This window comes from Diplotaxodon limnothrissa, linkage group LG7, assembly GCF_057381915.1.
Source record: "Diplotaxodon limnothrissa isolate DT_005_m linkage group LG7, D_limnothrissa_male_GT1.1, whole genome shotgun sequence".
In the NCBI taxonomy this organism is placed as follows: Eukaryota; Metazoa; Chordata; class Actinopteri; order Cichliformes; family Cichlidae; genus Diplotaxodon; species Diplotaxodon limnothrissa.
Window position 1 is genome coordinate 46577598 of NC_140602.1, and position 19273 is coordinate 46596870.

Here is a 19273-nt window from a genome sequence, read left to right on the forward strand (position 1 = left end):
TAGTCTTGAGTTCACTCTGTAGCTTCTGTGTCTCTCTTGGCATGCTGTGTGTTTGCACCAGTTCATAATGGCTTCACTGCTACCTTTCACACCTCACGGAGCCTCATGCTTGCATCCATCGCCCCGGTTCACCCCCGAATGCCCCCTCTGCACTGCTGTCTTTTCTGGGTATGAGGGATGAGAAAATTTGCACCGTGTGCCTGTGTTGTAGCAGCACCTCGGGGATGTGTAGATATACTCAGCTGTTCCCTCTGCGGTGGACATCGAAAGGGCTGGACAAATAGCACAGTGAGAGAGCAACAAAGTAACACCCTCCTCCCTCTCTTTTGCTCCCCCCCCCCCCCCCCCCCCCCTCTTTTCTCAGTGTCTGTCTCTCCCAGGCTGTCAGTGTGGAGTAGTGCTGGAGGCTGCAAGGCGACTGTGCTGTGGGAAGTTGCTGAGAGTGCTGAGGGGGAAGTCACTCACAGAGAAACACTTGTACAGAAAAAAGCACTGAGCCTCTTTCACCAGAAGGATATAAAGTGCACTCTCGCACCTCCTCCTTGTTGCGCGGGGTGTGTTCGCTGTGCCAGGACCTCAGGGGCTTGAGGAAAGTTAATGCTGGCATGATGGTGGTGTTGCTGCCTCAGGAGTGGGCCTGGCAGGCTGTTCTCCTGGTGACTGGACTAGCATCACTGAGGCCTGGGTCTGATGGTGAGTGTTTTGATGTTTCTGCTGTCCTGCTGTCTTTATGTTTTGATTAACCATTTGGCTTATATCATAGGCATGTTTTCTTCCTGTGTATGTTGAGACTAGACTGGTTATGCACTTCTTTTACTGGTTGAGTTAGAAGCAAGTTTTCACATGTTTTATAGGCGATATCATACGCTGACAGGTTGATCGTGCTAGCTGTGCACTAGTCGGTCTATTTTTTGCCCTGGGGTATTTATGATGAAAAGCTATTATGATCTCCACAGGGGCTGCCATGAAAACCGGTGTGCATTTATCTCCGCTGTCCTGTCCACCCCCCCACCCCCCCCAACCCTCATGTCCCCAAATCCCCGTTCATGTTTTGAATTGTTTGAAGATGGACAGCCAGTTGTCTTTTATTATGAATGCCAGCAATGTCACAGTGCCCCGTAAGGTTGTGACAAGCTGAACTCCCAGTCTCAAGAAAATGACGCTTGGTTGGAGTAGGTCAGTATGGGTATTACCATGTTTAGGTGGTTTTCAGTTTTTATTGCTATTTGCAGATATTATGACACATAAATCAACACTTAAATTATTTGTTTAAAATCTAAAAATTTCAAAATTAATCAATGAATTCTGCAATTTTTCATGTTGCATTTTCTTTTTCTTAAAACCTTTTACACCAACTATTACAGATAATAAAAAAAAAAAGAAGTTAGTCCTAATATTAAAAAACAGAAACATTAAAAAAATCATTAGTTGCACCTTGACTTTCATACTTCGTAACAACAGAGTTTGGTGTCAAGCTATAAAACCAGCATCTGCTTGCACACAGTAACATGCAGTGTTTATAAATTCTGCCATAAAGAGATGGTCTGGAAAATTTCAGCATGACTCTTAGCTGTGAGTGGATTTCCCTTAAGTGATAGATGGCATGCCACTTCTCTCATTTGTTCACCCAGTGCTGTGTTGGCCTCATCTTGCTCTCCGTTAGTTAAATTGTTTTCTTAGTATAGGATAGGGGCTCATTGGAAAACGGAAGGCTTCAGAAAAAAAGTTGCTCTTGCTGATGAATCCTTTTTAGTGAATTAGCCCAACTCAGATCTTAAACTATGCGGGTTACTGGAGCAAAACTCATCAAAAATGCCTCCGAAGAGCAACATTGATTTTCACTCTTCCAAAACTGCAGCGTTAACTAACTGGAGGCAAAGTGTCTGCTTATTCCTGTCAGCACAGACTGATAAATACTTCCCGAAATGAAGCTGAAGAGCTTCTTGGAAAAGTTTTATACTAAGGTTATTCTTGAGCTTCCTTAGTTTCACTCCCCTATGCTCAGCCTTTTCCCCCACTAACTTTTATCAATACCTTTTCTGTTTCCCCTGTGATTTGATCTTTTAAAGGTCACCCAAATGAGTTTAACATGTGGGAGGTAGCCCATAAATCTAAGTAGCACAGCCAGTTTGCCACCTGTTTCCCTAGGCTGGTAAGGTTCACAGAGAATAGATGAGTCCAAACACTGTTCATCCTGTGGCAATGCAGTGGAAATATAAAAAATATGGTCGGTTATATCATAATAAGTTAGGCTTTTTTGAAACTGATACATTGATATGTGTTAATTTCCTCCTAGCTATATTTTGGGTTAGGTTTTCCCCATGTTTGTCACTGATCGATAAAATATCTGTGGTATCGCTGCTGTTTCAGCTACTACCATTCAAGGAAAAAATGAACAAAAGTTGACGCGGGAGAAGTTGACATGGTATGTGTTTGGCTTAGTGACGTGAAAATATAAAAGGTCTGAAAGCTTGCTTGAGTACACTGGAGGAATTCTCTTGAAAGATGTTTATAATCAGGAGTCTTCACTGAAGAGCTGCTACTAAAGTAACTTGCCATTTATATTTTACTTCCAGCGATCTTCACATATTTGAAAAATGTGCATTGAACATGCAGTGGTTTAGACAGCCTGCAGGAAAACCTGAATAAGTTTAATGTTCTGTAGGTAGTGTTACATTTTTACTGCAATTAATAATTATGTTATTTATACGAGACAAAAGTCTTGACTAATGCACGTACTGCATACATTATTTGAAGTTATCTTAAATGGAGATCGAGCGTTCTTGGATGCTCAAGGAGGATGATGCCTAACTCAAAATCTTCCAGACAAACATGCAGAGGTTTTTGCTCAGTACTTTGCAGGGACAAAAATTATATGCAACAATAATATACCTTTCCTTTGGAACATGTTTGTGAAGCTAAGCGCTGCACAGTAAGGTCAGAGTGTAGCGTGGCGTAGCGGTCCAGCAGTACAAAACAGCAGCAGTTGGTCCTCAGCAGGACCGAGCTCCTTCAGCGTTCTGTGTGCTGCTTCCTGTCAGGATGTGGATACGGTTCCCCCACACAGAATTTGATCCCCAGGCAGATGTGCTGCTCTAGCGGTCAAGCCTGGGAATAAAAACTCTATATGTGTGTGTCTGTGTGTGTGTCTATTAGTCCTTCATGTGAACCATGTTAATATATCTGCTTTGTGAGGTTTGGAAACTTGGGACTATTTTTGTGAGTTTTAAGAACGTACTGAAGGGACTACTAAACCCTAGTTGAATCCTTTTGAAATATGAAATTATATAAAAAGGCCCTGTTGTCTAACAATTAGTTAACAAAGTTAACTATGTTTGCAGGCTTCAGCTGGGATTCTTACTAGACTTTAGAGGTGGCAGCAGGTGGATTTTGTGATTGTGCAAAAGTCCTTAGTCAAAGGCAAACATACTTGAAAATGGAATATATAAGGCAAAAAGAGAGTTTGTGTAATTTTAATGAGCTTCAAATTTAGAATTGGGTATGAGCACCTTTATTATTCCCCACAGCCTAAACTATATTAGCCAAGCTTTCTTTAGGTATCCTTCAGTAATAGTTGTCCAGGGTTTTTGGAGGACATTCAAAGCTCTTCTTTAGGTGCTGCGTGCTTCTTCTTTTTTTTTCATTTTCTGCCAAGATGATTCCACACTGTTTTTGTCTATCCGGTTATGCTTTTAGCACACAGACAGTGTGTTTGAGAACATTGTCACTGCTGAAAAATAAAGCTGTTGCAACCAGATGTTGTCTAGATGGTATTACATGGTTGATCAAAATATGATTTGATAAGATCCCATCAACACTGTCTGAAATGTAGTTTTTGACAGCCACCCTTCCACTGAGTGCTACTGAGGCTTCAGTGAACGGTAGACTGATGAACTGAACGGTCAGATTTATCTCTCAGGTCCTGCATCAGGTGCATTTGGTGGATTTTTTCCTATGTCTTATCAACATGATTTTCAGATATCTGCTGGAGATGGTTTCTTAAGACTGCCACTTTTCCCCTCCACTAGACCAGTTTGCTCAATTTTCTTAAGGACACTCTGTACAGGATACTGAGAAGTTTTTAGCTAATAGCTCTTTGGGAATCATGTTGTTGGTGCAAAAATACTTTTTATACTGTCAAACTGTGTTATTTTTGTCATTTTCCATAGAGTCAACTAAAGAAATGGGAAGAAACTATGTTTTTTAGACATGCTGCTAGTAACAAAGAGCCTAAAGATGCATTTTAAAATTGGTTCCTGTAATGTCTAGACACAACACTAATTCATCCCTTCATTAAGGTGTCCTTTTATGCTTGACTGCACTGAACTGGGCTGAAAAAGCATCCAATGTTCATAGAAAAACTTTGAAAGACCTTCAAAAAGCTTGGAGAGCTATTGTTGAAGACCCCTTTAAAACTTTACATGGAAGTCTGTAAAGCTCCTTGAAAGCAAAACATACGTAATGTAGGGGTGGCTCAAGATTTTTGCGCTATCCTGTATGTCTTCAAGTTTTTCACCCTAAGATACTACTCTCCTGGCTGTACTTTCATATTTAACATATAGACATGTGAGTGTACTATGCTATACTTACAATATACAGTACTTACATAGATTAAACAACCTTAAGTACAAAAGAGAAGCGTCTGCCCACATTTCCTTTTTTTGGGGGGTGCAGAATGGCTAAGGTGACATATTGTGGTGGCGCTATGGCTGCAGTCTGTAATGAACCCCAGAATTTTTCAGTCGCTTGTGGCTTTTTCCAGTAAGTCCAGACCACATGAATAGATAGACGAGCAGTGAGACGCGTTGATGGGAATTGTGGGCAGATAATGTTAAAAAAAAAAAAAGAGAAAATGGGTTTGAGATGAGACAGATACACTTGTGGTGTCAGCACCTACACCTGTTTCTTGTCTATCAATGTGTGTGTTCGTCAGCCAGTGTGTGTCTGTCTGCAAACATTTTGCAAGATTCATACAATTATATGCAAGATTAAGAAGTTTAGTGCATCTGCGCACCCTATATATAGGCCTCTGTGTCTCTGTCTCTTTATGTTGCCGGCATCTGTTGTGAATAGAGCAGTTATTTCGTCTGTCTGTGTGTACATCTGCCTGTGTTTGAGTATTTGCATGTGGATATAGCAGCTCTTTGCTGTATTCACACCCATATGTAGAATTTAGTTTCTGACAGTGGAGCTATTTTTTTTTTTCGAGGGTGGGATTTGAGAAAAATGCAGGGCAGGGTCAACTCCATAAATTTGTCGTGGCATTATTGCTCTGTCTGGTGGGAGCCCCTGTCAGTCCTTCAGAAAGGCAGCCGATAAAGAGAAAACAGGTTGGTGGAAGCTGTGCGCTGGAAACCGATGACCTGATGTGGGTGTAGCAGCAGCAGAGAAGAAGAAGCGAAGAGTGTGGAATGTGCTCCTCGGACACTTTCTTGTGTGTGCGTGTACAATATGCGCACATGTGTGAGTGTCTCATGTGGCACAGGCCTTTGAAGCCTGTAGGGGGTTAAGAGGAATGAGAGTGCAGTGGCAGGGTGGAGGAGGATGTATGGGCCCTTTGCAGGTTGGTTGTGACCCCCTCAGGGTCAGAGTGCACCCGGCAGACAAGGGGGAAGATGCCTCTTTTTGAGAAGGTGATTTATCATGGCCACCTGGAGTAACTTATCCTCCTCTGCACCCATGACGAACAGTTAACAGTCTGTGCAGTGGTCACAGCTCACAGATTCAATGCCTGTTGTCTAGTCTGTGAAGTCTGCTCCTGTTATACAGCTCTGTTAATTGGAGTGCTTATTTTTCAAGGCATGCAAAGCCCGTCACATCCCATTGTTGTTACTGTTTTTATTAAAATCTTTTATTTGTAATAAAGAAAAAGGAAAGTAAAAAAAGTTCAATGAAACAACAATGTAGCACCTCAAACTGACTCAACTTAAAACAATCAGTAAAAGTCGAACATTTGGTTAGAATAAGGAAAAATGGAAGCACGTCTTCCATTAGAACTGGCAAAAATAAAGACGTTCATTTAAAAAAATGCATGTCTTAAAAAACGTTTAAAAAAAACACACCCAAAAAGCCTAACAAACAGAACATGTTATCAAGTGGGAATTTCCATGATTCTTCCATGATGGCTCCCATTTGTCATTGCTGCCATTATAAGATTGTTACAGAGGTCATAGTCATGCTTCGCTTAGCACTATAAAAAAGGAAGGAGGTTGTGTCACAAACAAGGCCAATATTGCTCAGTCACAGCCTTCAGAAATGAACAGAAATGAGAAACATGGTCATAAAGGTGGCAGATAAACTACCGTCAATAATGCAGACATGTTTGGAAAAGTTCAATCCAGTGTGGAAGCGCTCGCATTTACAGTGCCACTGATGGTGATGAGCTGTGACTGAAGGCTCTCCAGCTGGAGTAATTCACCATAATTACACTTCGCTTGCTCAGAGGGTGTGTGTGTGTGTAATATTGTGTCAGAGACAGAGGAGCTGCCTGTGGAATGTGTGAGGGATGCAGATCAGGTTTCTGGGTGACCTTCAGCGTGCTACGTCGCTGACAATGCAAGTTTGTGTGAGGGTCCATGTAAGCTTATGCATCTCCAAGACGAGAGTAAATATAAGGAGGAAACGAAACGAAAGGTGGGCAGTATATATATGTGCATACATGGGTGACAGTGCACTGGTGTAGTAGTTTAAAGTAGTTCATAGTAATGAGTCAAACTTAATGTGATTTCCAGTCACATTAAGTTATAGGACACAGAATATTAGTAGAATTTGATGCCACTCTCCTGCAAATACAAATAATGAGGCGATAATGAGTAAATAAATAAACCTCCAGGGTCTGCAGATGGAAGTTGGGATGTTGAAAGGCTGGAAACAGCAGGAAATGATGAAAGGTGGTATTGGCAGTGAGATGTAAGAGAGTGAGGGATGAGACATTCTGCAGCTAGACCACCTAATTGGGAGAATGCATGTGACACATTATGTGAGAGTCAGTGTGAAGAAAATGTCACATCTTGGTTATTTTCCTGTCTTTAGTTTAAGAGAGGTAGTTTCTCTTTGATTTTTTTCTTCCCATCATTGAGGCTTTTTAGTAATTTGTTGAACATCAGTGACTGTGCAGTAAAATTACTCATATGTACAGCAGGCTTTAAAACTTGTTGGATAAATACTTTCATTATGACTTCCATAACAGACAGTTTGTATTGTAGTCAGGTTGAGGGCCCATCCAATAGTGATTTTCGGCCTTATCTATATCCTCAATTTCAAATTGATGGCAGCAACATAACTATATTTTTAATGAGATACCACAATGTCTCTGTTTAAACACTTGATACATTTTCTGTGTTCTACTGTGAATAAAATGTGAGTTTATAGAGCTTGCAGATCATGTTCTGTTGTTTAAAATTTTTACACAGCCTCCCAACATTTGTTTAATTGGAATTATATATTGGTCCATCAGTCAATGAACTGGCGGATACGATAGAATCTGCATACTTTGTACAGCAAGCTATAAAACTTATTGCCTTCATGTCAAACAATATGTGTAATCAAGCAAGTTTATTTATAAGTACAAATTGTTTGAGACTAATCTGTTCATAGCCAAATGAACTGTTTAGAAAATATGTAATCCATGTGCTGCTCTACGTAATGCTCATTTTTGTGTTTATGTCATTGCAGTTAAGTGCTGTCATGGTACAACGTGCACCTTGTTTACCAAAAGATTAAGTGACTCAGAGCTCTTCAAGACAGAAAGTTCCTTACAGACTCGTGAAACATTCCATTCTTGTGTCCTTGTTTTGAATATTTGCAAAACAGATGTGATAAAGAGACCAAGGCCACTGTGAGGGAGGATCTGAACTTCCCCTCTGACAGAAACCGCAACACAGAGTGAAAGGACACAGTCCCACTTAAAGAATAGTCACTGTATTTGGTATTGCAATCTGATTTAGCCTTTTCATCACGTACTCCTCTGGAGGATTAATCATGTCTCCCTTTTGATGCCTGATTGGCTTTCTGGCTGTTTCTGCCCTTTAGATCTTGTTGCATCTATCAGGGGGAAACTTTTCTTGGATTTGACTAACACTGAGCGCTAACATGGAAATGGGCATTCTTGATGTCTTGAAAGCCTTGACTTTGGCTTCACTGTGTATAATCTGTTAAACAGGTTAATTTTTTTAATATATATATATACATACATACATACATACAAGGAAAATAATGTGAAGGTAAAAGGAAAAGTGAGAATCGGACAGAGAGCAAGAGAAAGACATCCATCTAGTGTGGCACAATGCTGTTCTGCTCTTTGACCACAGTGGTCTTTGGGGATTATCTGCTGTCATGACTGATTTTGCACTGAAAGACTTTATGCAGCTTCAGCTACTTTACAGTAAGAGTGAAAAAAAAGCGCATAAGCTGCACAGTTACTTTTAATTGAAAAATGTTTCTATACCAATGAGCAGGGTTATTATAGTGTGTCATACTGGTTTAAATAATTATACGTCTTTTGGAGATTTCAGCTTGCATTCTTTTTTAGCCCAAATATTTGTTACACGTGTTTTATTAATTTTACAATGTACGATTACAGGTCATATATCTGGCATTATTCACAGTCTAAAAACAATTAAATAACTCCTTTCCATCCATGTTTTCCAAAAAAGGATTTCAAATTTTGATTTGTTGGACCACAGAATAGTTTTCCAGTTTCAGGCCAGAGAGGACAGCAGCCTTTCTGGATCTTGCTCATTTGTGGCTGCTTCTTAGCATGGTAAAGATTTAACCTGCATTTGTGGCTGGCAAGCTGAACTGTGTTCACCCACAAAGATTTCTGGTCTGGTTCTGGTGTTTCTGATGTCCATGACAGAGCCATGCTTGTTTTGAGTTCGGTGAGGATGAGAGGAACATCGAATACTGATTTTCTGACAAAGCTAAAAATACTGATTTCCAGCTTTGTCCCTTGCACACAGAGCTTTTTCCAGATTCTTTGAAATTTTGATGCTATTATGTACTGTAGATGATGATATATTCAAAGTCAATTAAACAATTTTGCATTACAGAACATTATTCCTAAATTGTTCTGCAATTTATAGACACAGTTTGTTTGCAGGTTGCTAAACCTCTCCCCTTTGTTTCTGAAAACTCTTCCCCAGCTGTTTCCTTTTAGTACCGCTTCCTTTTTTCACTCTTTTCCTCCCCTCCCCTATGAGTTTATGAAGTTTGCAAATCGGTCCATTGATCAGTGACGTGGGAGATGCAATAGATCCACATACTTCATATTATGTTTTCACTTGTTTCCTTGATCAGCTCCTTTATCAGCTCTGCTAAACTCTGACCACTTGGAGTTAAATTCAGAACAGCAGGGTTTCTTTCAGCAGCACACTGTTAAACTCCAAACAATGCTAAGCTAGGAAGACAATTGACAGGCTTTGAAAAAGGGGATGTGTTATTATTATTGATCACTGATCACTGATTTTCCTGAGGTGCAGTGTACTAAAGTTTTCTGTCTCCTATGTCTTCACTGTACAGCTAATATGTTGGACACTATGCTCCTGAAGAACGGGGGGAAGGGGGCATCGGATCGAAGGGTGGAGGAGAGCAGCAGCGCAGCCACAGTTTTAGCTCAGAACATGCTTTGGTGCCACTGCTACCATCACTGTCCTGAAGACTCGGTCAACAACACTTGCATGTATGCTGGACTACACACTTGCATGCTCACAAAACAGACACATACAAACTTTTAAAAAACACTGTGTTAAGCTCATTAAAAGACAACGCAAACATTTACCCGGTGTAATTAGCCAAAAGACTCATAATTGCGTGATTAGATCAGAAGCACACAAATGTTTTAATTCAGCTCCATTCTTCTGAAACCCCTGAAGCTTCGTGAGGCACAGCTTATTTCTACTCTCATTATCCATTTCAGTTGTTTGTTTCTTTGTTTCTTTGTTTTGTTTCAGAGATTACATTTTAATACTTAGTGGTACAAGGTCTATATGTGCTTAGATGCAGTTATTTAATATATAAGGATATGAATGTACTATTTGTCATCTTTGCTATCTATTTGTTTTGTGTCATTATTACTTCATCTCAATTTTTTGACTATATTTAAAGGTAAAAAATGTACTCATAAATACACATCATTTAGTGTGTAATTACATCTTCCTACAAATTGATGGATTCTCATAAGCTTAGACTGAATCCATTAAAAATATATAGACGTTAATTTGTGGAAGCCACCATGTTGCGCTGCCACGAATACAGCGGCCACGATCACCACCGCTCTCTGTCCTTCCTCATTTCCATTTCATCCTCATCGTCCTCACCTCAAGCCTCATCTCCTGAACTGAAGTCAGGGCTCTTTCACATTCAAAACATTCATAAATGTGCTAGTGTATTCCTGGTATTGTCACAATTACTCATGCCACTACAGTGGGGCAAAAAAGTATTTAGTCAGCCACCGATTGTGCAAGTTCCCCCACCTAAAATGATGACAGAGGTCAGTAATTTGCACCAGAGGTACACTTCAACTGTGAGAGACAGAATGTGAAAAAAAATAATCCATGAATCCACATGGTAGGATTTGTAAAGAATTTATTCGTAAATCAGGGTGGAAAATAAGTATTTGGTCAATAACAAAAATACAACTCAATACTTTGTAACATAACCTTTGTTGGCAATAACAGAGGTCAAACGTTTACTATAGGTCTTTACCAGGTTTGCACACACAGTAGCTGGTATTTTGGCCCATTCCTCCATGCAGATCTTCTCGAGAGCAGTGATGTTTTGGGGCTGTCGCCGAGCAACACGGACTTTCAACTCCCGCCACAGATTTTCTATGGGGTTGAGGTCTGGAGACTGGCTAGGCCACTCCAGGACTTTCAAATGCTTCTTACGGAGCCACTCCTTTGTTGCCCGGGCGGTGTGTTTTGGATCATTGTCATGTTGGAAGACCCAGCCTCGTTTCATCTTCAAAGTTCTCACTGATGGAAGGAGGTTTTGGCTCAAAATCTCACGATACATGGCCCCATTCATTCTGTCCTTAACACGGATCAGTCGTCCTGTCCCCTTGGCAGAAGAACAGCCCCATAGCGTGATGTTCCCACCCCCATGCTTCACAGTAGGTATGGTGTTCTTGGGATGCAACTCAGTATTCTTCTTCCTCCAAACACGACGAGTTGAGTTTATACCAAAAAGTTCTACTTTGGTTTCATCTGACCACATGACATTCTCCCAATCCTCTGCTGTATCATCCATGTGCTCTCTGGCAAACTTCAGACGGGCCTGGACATGCACTGGCTTCAGCAGCGGAACACGTCTGGCACTGCGGGATTTGATTCCCTGCCGTTGTAGTGTGTTACTGATGGTGACCTTTGTTACTTTGGTCCCAGCTCTCTGCAGGTCATTCACCAGGTCCCCCCGTGTGGTTCTGGGATCTTTGCTCACCGTTCTCATGATCATTTTGACCCCACGGGATGAGATCTTGCGTGGAGCCCCAGATCGAGGGAGATTATCAGTGGTCTTGTATGTCTTTCATTTTCTGATGATTGCTCCCACAGTTGATTTTTTCACACCAAGCTGCTTGCCTATTGTAGATTCACTCTTCCCAGTCTGGTGCAGGTCTACAATACTTTTCCTGGTGTCCTTCGAAAGCTCTTTGGTCTTGGCCATGGCGGAGTTTGGAGTCTGACTGTTTGAGGCTGTGGACAGGTGTCTTTTATACAGATGATGAGTTCAAACAGGTGCCATTCATACAGGTAACGAGTGGGGGACAGAAAAGCTTCTTACAGAAGACGTTACAGGTCTGTGAGAGCCAGAGATCTTGTTTGAGGTGACCAAATACTTATTTTCCACCCTAATTTACGAATAAATTCTTTACAAATCCTACCATGTGGATTCATGGATTTTTTTTTCACATTCTGTCTCTCACAGTTGAAGTGTACCTCTGGTGCAAATTACTGACCTCTGTCATCATTTTAAGTGGGGGAACTTGCACAATCGGTGGCTGACTAAATACTTTTTTGCCCCACTGTAGATTAGACACGCGACTAACATGCTGACAGTCAATAAAAATGATCTTCAGATCTAAATATTTATTTGGATTTCTGTGATGGTGAAATTGTGTGCATATTCTTTGTAGGACTGATGGTTACTGCTTCACTATGGTGGAGGAGGAGGAGGGGGGGATTGCTGTACTCACTGCAGGTTGCCTGGGACTGGCTGGCTCTGAGTTTCAATGCAGAGTAAGTCTGCTGCATGTGAATGCTGCATGTGAATGTGCGTGTGTCACCCGTGAAATCTTTTTAAACCTTTATAAGCTTTACTTGACTTACTGAAGCTGTTGATGAGACCCATTTGAATAAGAATTGTCCAGTCCATTGTGTTTACTTTATACACAGTAGAAGAGCTTTTGTTATATTACAAAATGCTAACTAGCCCCCTCTCATTAGTGTTACATAGACATGCACAGTTCTGACATTTTGTTTGTGTACATGAAAGGACACGTGGAACGCACGTTCAAGGAGAGCTCTCGAGTGTTGCACGGATCAAGACTTCTGCAACAGAGACTTGCGTCCCACCCTTCCTCCACTGATGACATCAAGTAAGACAAACACACACACACATCCACTCTTTCACACATTTTTTTTTTCACATAATGAAATCCTGCCCCTCTTTAAAGTGTGAGTGGCTTTCAAAACTGGCTCTTTTAGGCCACGCTGGGTTGGTGATGGGTAGTGACAGTTTAAGCTGTTACAAACCACAGTGTGGTGCTGGAGTGAAGTGGCACATAGAGAGACAGAGAGAGAGAAGGAGAGAGAGATGAAACGGAGCCTGCAGATTTGGCTTGTTCTCTCACCCTCTAATGAAAAGGACAGCCTCTCCCCAGGGCCTGCTTGAGTTTCTTGCCTCAGGACGGATGTGAGATATCTGTCCATCTGTCATGCCACAACCCACTAACTAACACACACATACACACACTTTCTCTCTCCCTCTGGCACATACACTAACCTATGTGTATTTTTTATACATTCAAGCTACCTCTGCTGTTTTGTTATTTGACTCTTTTTTTCGTAGTTTGAGCTTCATTCTTATCAGTTTTAATAACAAGGAACAGTTCTTACTATGATCTGAGGATAGGATAGAACAAAATCTCAATGGGCCAGAAAGGAGTGTTAAAAAAAAGTTGCAACGCGGCTTTATCACCAAGTGAAAGATTAGCACAAGAAAACAGCAAGCGCTGCTCTCACGTCTGAGGATGAAGTCAGTTTTTAAACAGTAACAATGGACAGTTATGGTAGTAATTTATTCTATGCATTATGTTTTCCTTTAAATGTAGGTTCATTTGAAACATTACTTATCATCAGTTAATTTGCAGTGACCTTATAAGAAGTTCTTTCTCCACGAATTCTTATTGTGTTTGTGTGTGTTATTTTTTCCCCACCATGAAGTATCACTGTTCAGCCATTCGTGTTTCTGTGCTTCTGATTGACAGTGCAGAAAGTCTAGAGCCCCAGAGCTGCTTCAGACCTCTGGGGTTTCTGTAGATGTCCGTGTGACATCTGATATGTGAGATTTGGGAGCGGGATGTGATCGATAAGGCAGTAGGAAAAGGGGGTGCAGGGAAGAAATAGAGAGATGGAAGGGGGAAAACTTGTCCCTGCCAATGAGAGATATTTGGAATGACGCCCATGAACAACTGACTGTCACCTCCATTTATCAGTAGTTGTTCTGTTGACTTTCCATCTTGACCAGACCAGGATTTTTTTTTTTTTGTTGTTTCAAAATCGCTAAATTAAAAAAAAAATAAAAACTCTAATTTACATCTTCTCATCATTACATTTTTAGATTACCACAGTATCCAGTACATGGCTCTCTTAATTTCAGTCACAGTTTGCAGCATCATCCTTGGCATCATCCTCGTATTTTGTTACCTAAGGTAAGAAGGTCGTCTCATACACACATAATTTAAACACTTTCACACCTCTGGATGTTCACTCAGCAAACTTTCTGCGCCAGATATAAACGGCAGGAGTCACGGCCACGCTACAGTATCGATCTGGAGCAGGATGAGACCTACATTCCCCCTGGGGAATCTCTGAAGGACTTGATAGAGCATTCCCGTAGCATTGGGTCTGGCTCTGGGTCAGGACTCCCTCTACTGGTAAGCAAAACTCTCTACACCTCTGCGTCACCTCAAGGTGAGATTAACTGTGATAAAATAATCACTGTGTCACTCCATTGTTTATAAATATATGCAGAATATGCAGAAGAAAATGTCACACAATGAATTTTAGTGCAGTAAAATATCTGAATTACATCAACCTGTTCGCTCGTATAAAACTTAAACAGAGCAAGATGCTCAGAAGGAAGTTTTTCTATATTTATAATGAAAAAAATGGATTTTAAAGAGACTTGTCTTTGTAAAAATGGAATTTATTTTGTTTTGTTGTTTCAATAATTTGTTTCCAGGTGCAGCGCACCATCGCCAAGCAGATTCAGATGGTTAAGCAGATTGGAAAAGGACGATATGGAGAAGTCTGGATGGGCAAGTGGAGAGGAGAGAGAGTGGCTGTCAAAGTCTTCTTCACCACTGAGGAAGAAAGCTGGTTCAGAGAGACTGAAATCTATCAGACCTTCCTGATGAGACACGACAACATACTGGGTAAGGTCCTGAAAACTGCGAAGTGAGTGTAAAAGAATGAATGCACTTAGTTAACAGTGAGCAGCGGTTGCAATCAGCACAATTAAGGTTTGTTTTTGTTTTTCTTCTCAGAGGTCAGTTAGGGTCAGGAAAGTAGTTACTCTGCAGAATGTGTTAATGTTGCAAATGTAATGGTAAAGACAAAAATCCAAGAAAGAACAGTCAGTTGCTGTATTAAATGTATGAAAGTTAATTTAAGAAGAAAAAGGTGAACTTCCAAATGGTACATCCATGAATACAGGAATAAGGCCATAAAATAACTAATACCAAAAGGAAACCTAAAGTCCAAGTTTGATATGCAATTTTATGCAAGTGCATAAAAGGATCGACAGTTCCAAAAATAATTTCCCATTCCAAGTTGGTGTCCCATGGAGCCCTGGCACCCCCATCTGTTGCCATCCTGGGCAGGCGTACCACGTGACTTCCACAGACGACCATTCTAACATTTCCATCGCTATCAAAGTCGTTTTTTTGGTGGGTTATTTTGGAGTTTTGATAGGGGACCATCTTGTTTGTGCCACACATTTGTTTTTCTCGAAGTATCTTGATGCATGTCCTCAGATTCAGCAAAGACTGATTTATATTACCTGCTTCAGGTATACTAGTGCCTTCTGCTCCTGTCCTGCCAGGTCGCTCACTTCATGCCAAGTCCACCAGGCACAGCTGCCTGACACTTATCTGGTTCTTATCCTGGAGAACATTCTTGCCTTTTGCATCAAGAGGGGCCTGAGCCAGTTTAATAATGAACACACTGTGGGAGCGATTGGACTTTCTGTTCAGCCAAGTGTTTGCAACCTTCCTCTTTTTTTTAACCTCTCCAGAACACTTGAAAAGCCTCCTCTGCAGATTTGACTTCCACCTCCAGACAACCAGCCACGTACATGATGTGGGCTTGATTGCATCTTTCCTCCAGGAGATCGTAGATGTTGTAGTTGTAGATTTCTACATAGGAGATGAAGCTGCTGTAGCTGCTGTCATCATCCACGCCATCTGATTTAGAGGCCTCATGGCAGCAATTTCAGGATCAACCTTATAGGAACAGACAAGTTGTTGTCCCGTCTTTGGCGCTCCAACAAAGCATCTACTTCAGTCTGAATCTCCATACCATTTTTATCATCAGTCTTAAATACATATCTCTTGGCCTAGTAAGGACCTAAACTGTTCAAGATCATGTCAACGAATAGTAATATAAGAAAAAAAAGAAAAATCTCCACAGTTCTTTCACATGTTAGAGGAATGCTGCTGTAATGAATGAAAGGAATCTGTCAGCATGACTCTTTGGCAAATGTGTAAAATTACTTTAATAGTTATTGTATAATCATATTTTCTTTTCTTTCTTTTTTTTATGTGGATCTATTGTTAAAAAAACAGAAATTTCTGCAGTAGTGAGTGATAAAATATGATCTCTTCTGGTATTTATTTGCTTTTTATTACTTCATTACTTTGGTATGGTATGAATAGCCACAGGGGAGGACTTTATCAGAAGGAAAAGCTGTAAAACTTTTGAAAATTCAGGTAAAAGTCCAAAATTTATGCTGTCATTCCAATATAGAGGGCTGGATTGGAGTGTCTCAAGCCAATTCTGGCCCCCAGGCCTTAATTTTGACACCCCTGGTTTAGGCTCTTCTTGGAACTCATTGACTGGACTGCTGACTTAGCCTCTGGGGTTAACGACTAATTTCTGGAGTTTCAGAGGGCTCTGGAAGTTTTGATAACTGAGTGCCAATGTCAAAAGCCCGGGAATGATTGATGGTTGCACATTTAGTATTTATGCATCTGCTCAAAGGGCTATATTTATATTTATGTAGGTTTTATAGGTTTTTCAGGTTTATTAACATTTGATTTCTATGTTAATGTTAAGACGATTTAGATTTAAAACTAAAAAGGTCTCATTTTGTTCTGCTTCCACACTCTGACATTAACTGTGGATGCCAGTTGCATGCGGGTCAGACTTTGAAATCTCTAGATTTAGAGGAAAGGAGTGTTGGGTTTCTCAGAACTCATTGTTAACAAGTGTAGCAATTAAAGTCTGAACAGCAAGCTGTCATAGACAAAGACAAAAAAAATATGAAATATCTGTAAAGATACACATTTTTTCAACATGTTTCCAGGGAGATATAGCGATACACTGGGTTTTGCATTTCAAAAGCAGAGGTAATAGCTGACTAACAAATGGAAAATGAGTATTAGAAAGAAAAAATACAGTGCATGGTTCCTACTTCCATGCACTATGTTTGATTGTTTTGGAAGTTACACACACAAATGGATGTTCAGTGACTGAGCACAAGTTGGTGAAATGTCCCCAAAAGTGAATGAAACCATGCGCATTGATTTCTGTTTGTATATTTTAATCCCCTCACACCAGCTATCTAATCCCCAGGATTCATTGCAGCCGACATCAAAGGAACCGGCTCGTGGACTCAGCTGTACTTAATTACAGACTACCACGAGAATGGCTCTTTATACGACTACCTCAAGTCCAACAGCTTAGACGTCAAGGCTCTTCTGAAGCTTTCGTATTCCTCCATATCAGGCCTTTGTCATCTCCACACTGAGATCTACGGCACACAGGGCAAACCAGCTATTGCACACAGAGACCTGAAGAGCAAAAACATCTTGGTTAAAAAGAATGGATCCTGCTGTATTGCAGACCTCGGTCTGGCTGTCAAGTTTAATAGGTACACAAGACATTTTGAGTCTTTTGAGCGTTTACATTAATACTGGACGATGCTAAAAATTCTTTGACTCGTTCCTTTTTTTCCTCCCTGTCTCAGTGACACCAATGAAGTGGATATCCCTCCTAACCTACGCGTTGGAACAAAGCGCTACATGCCACCTGAAGTACTGGATGAGACCCTCAACAGGAGCCACTTCCAGTCTTTTATAACAGCTGACATGTATAGTTTTGGCCTTATTATCTGGGAGATGGCCCGGCGATGCATCTCTGGAGGTGAGGAAGATGTGTTTATTTTGACTTGAAGTGTCTTAATATTTTATTAATGATAATTAATGGACATTTTCTTTCATTAAACTCCAGGTATTGTGGAGGAACATCAGCTTCCCTATTATGACCTCGTCCCGTCCGATCCTTCATATGAGGACATGAGAGAAGTGGTTTGCATAAAAAAACAAAGACCTTCTTTTGCTAATCGATGGAGCAATGATGAGGTACTCTTATCTTTATCCATTTTTAAAACTTAAACTTAATGGCGTTTATGTGTGAACGTCATTACATCAACATGGTTACTTACATTAAAATAAATCCATGTAAATATGCATTAATCTGCATTCTAAGTGGAGATTTCTGCCTCATAGTATGAGAGAAATGATGCATTGAAACAGCTGTTATTAGCACAACAGCTGTTAATCATACACTTTTCCAGAGTATTCTTTAGTGCGTATCATTCTTCCTGTCTGTAAACATGATGCCTCGAAATGTCTTGAATGGATTCTGATGAATCTTTGTAGCAGTGTAGATCATCCACAAAGGTCATTCAAGGTCAAGTTTATGATTTATTGGTCGGAAATTGAGAAAAAGGCTTATAACTTAGAAACTATGATGAAGTGTGGTGTGTATTGTCAAAATATAGAAAGCTTTGTATAAGGATTTAAAATAGCATTTCATATTTCACCTTTGAAGTGATTCTACATTGGCCTTTTTAAACTATGTTATTTCTACAACATATAGAGGGAGCATACAGGGAATGATATATGGGGTTTCTTAATATCACTTTTTTTTATTTCTGTGTTATGTGCATTACAGTTATTGATTATAACCGCTTTTTCTAATTGATATTTATTATTAAATGCTACCCATTTATTATATCCACATAAATAAAAAAAATAATTATACTCAAAATGATATCAAGTATATTAAAATGGGTTTCAGCTTGGCAAATAATAAAAAGCCTGCACTTTGCACATAAACACAACGCTATTCCCTTTAAAAAAACAAAGTACAGCCCTGTTTCTAAGTTATAGGTTGACCTTGTAGGTCTCGGTGGATGTAAGGTACATTTTTGCTAAACATGTTTTTGCATGCCCATAAATAATTAGTAATCATGGATTAAACCATTTGCCTAAAATATACTTGTATTCTTATGCATATGGTCGTGTGTGTCTTTAGTGTCTACGACAGATGGGGAAACTCATGTCGGAGTGCTGGGCTCACAATCCAACTTGTCGTCTCACAGCCCTAAGGGTGAAGAAGACTCTTGCAAAGATGTTAGAGTCCCAAGATATCAAACTGTGACAGAGAGTCCACAGAAAAGATATCATCTCCCAGAGTCTCATCATTACCACTGGCACAGGCCACTCAAGCTGGCCAGAAGAAAGGGAAGAAGAAAAGAGAGACTGTGAATAATAGAACAAATATAACTGACAGGGAGGATGAGTGATAGAGATAATGGTCACCGTAGGGCCAGAATAATGATATATACCAAAAATTTTATTATATCAGGGGACATCTGCTCTACCATTGTCTGAGGCGCCTCTCCCTCAGTGTTGAGACTGTGCTTTCTGTGAAAGCTAAGTGGTTTCTGGTTCCAGACTGTTCAGGGGGCCTTGCAGGACTAAAATCTG

General features: G+C 40.4%; 1 protein-coding gene across 1 annotated transcript; it reads left to right on the forward strand.

Moving 5' to 3' along the window:
- The first annotated feature begins 468 nt into the window (after positions 1–468).
- On the forward strand, positions 469–19157 carry bmpr1bb (bone morphogenetic protein receptor, type IBb). The gene is made up of 11 exons (XM_085359775.1): positions 469–693; positions 9520–9679; positions 12131–12233; positions 12490–12592; positions 13837–13927; positions 14008–14152; positions 14461–14653; positions 17073–17370; positions 17467–17642; positions 17730–17860; positions 18819–19157. Exons 1-11 carry the CDS (start codon positions 606–608, stop codon positions 18942–18944), a joined length of 1614 nt encoding a protein of 537 aa, XP_085215901.1. The 5' UTR covers positions 469–605; the 3' UTR covers positions 18945–19157.
- Positions 19158–19273: the final 116 nt, after the last annotated feature.

Coding starts and splice junctions, on each gene's coding strand:
- bmpr1bb (XM_085359775.1), top strand. CDS start 606: ATGATGGTGGTGTTGCTGCCTCAGGAGTGGGCCTGGCAGGCTGTTCTC. Junction 12,234..12,489: donor GCTCTGAGTTTCAATGCAGA/GTAAGTCTGCTG, acceptor TGTACATGAAAG/GACACGTGGAACGCACGTTC. Junction 14,153..14,460: donor GGTCAGGACTCCCTCTACTG/GTAAGCAAAACT, acceptor ATTTGTTTCCAG/GTGCAGCGCACCATCGCCAA.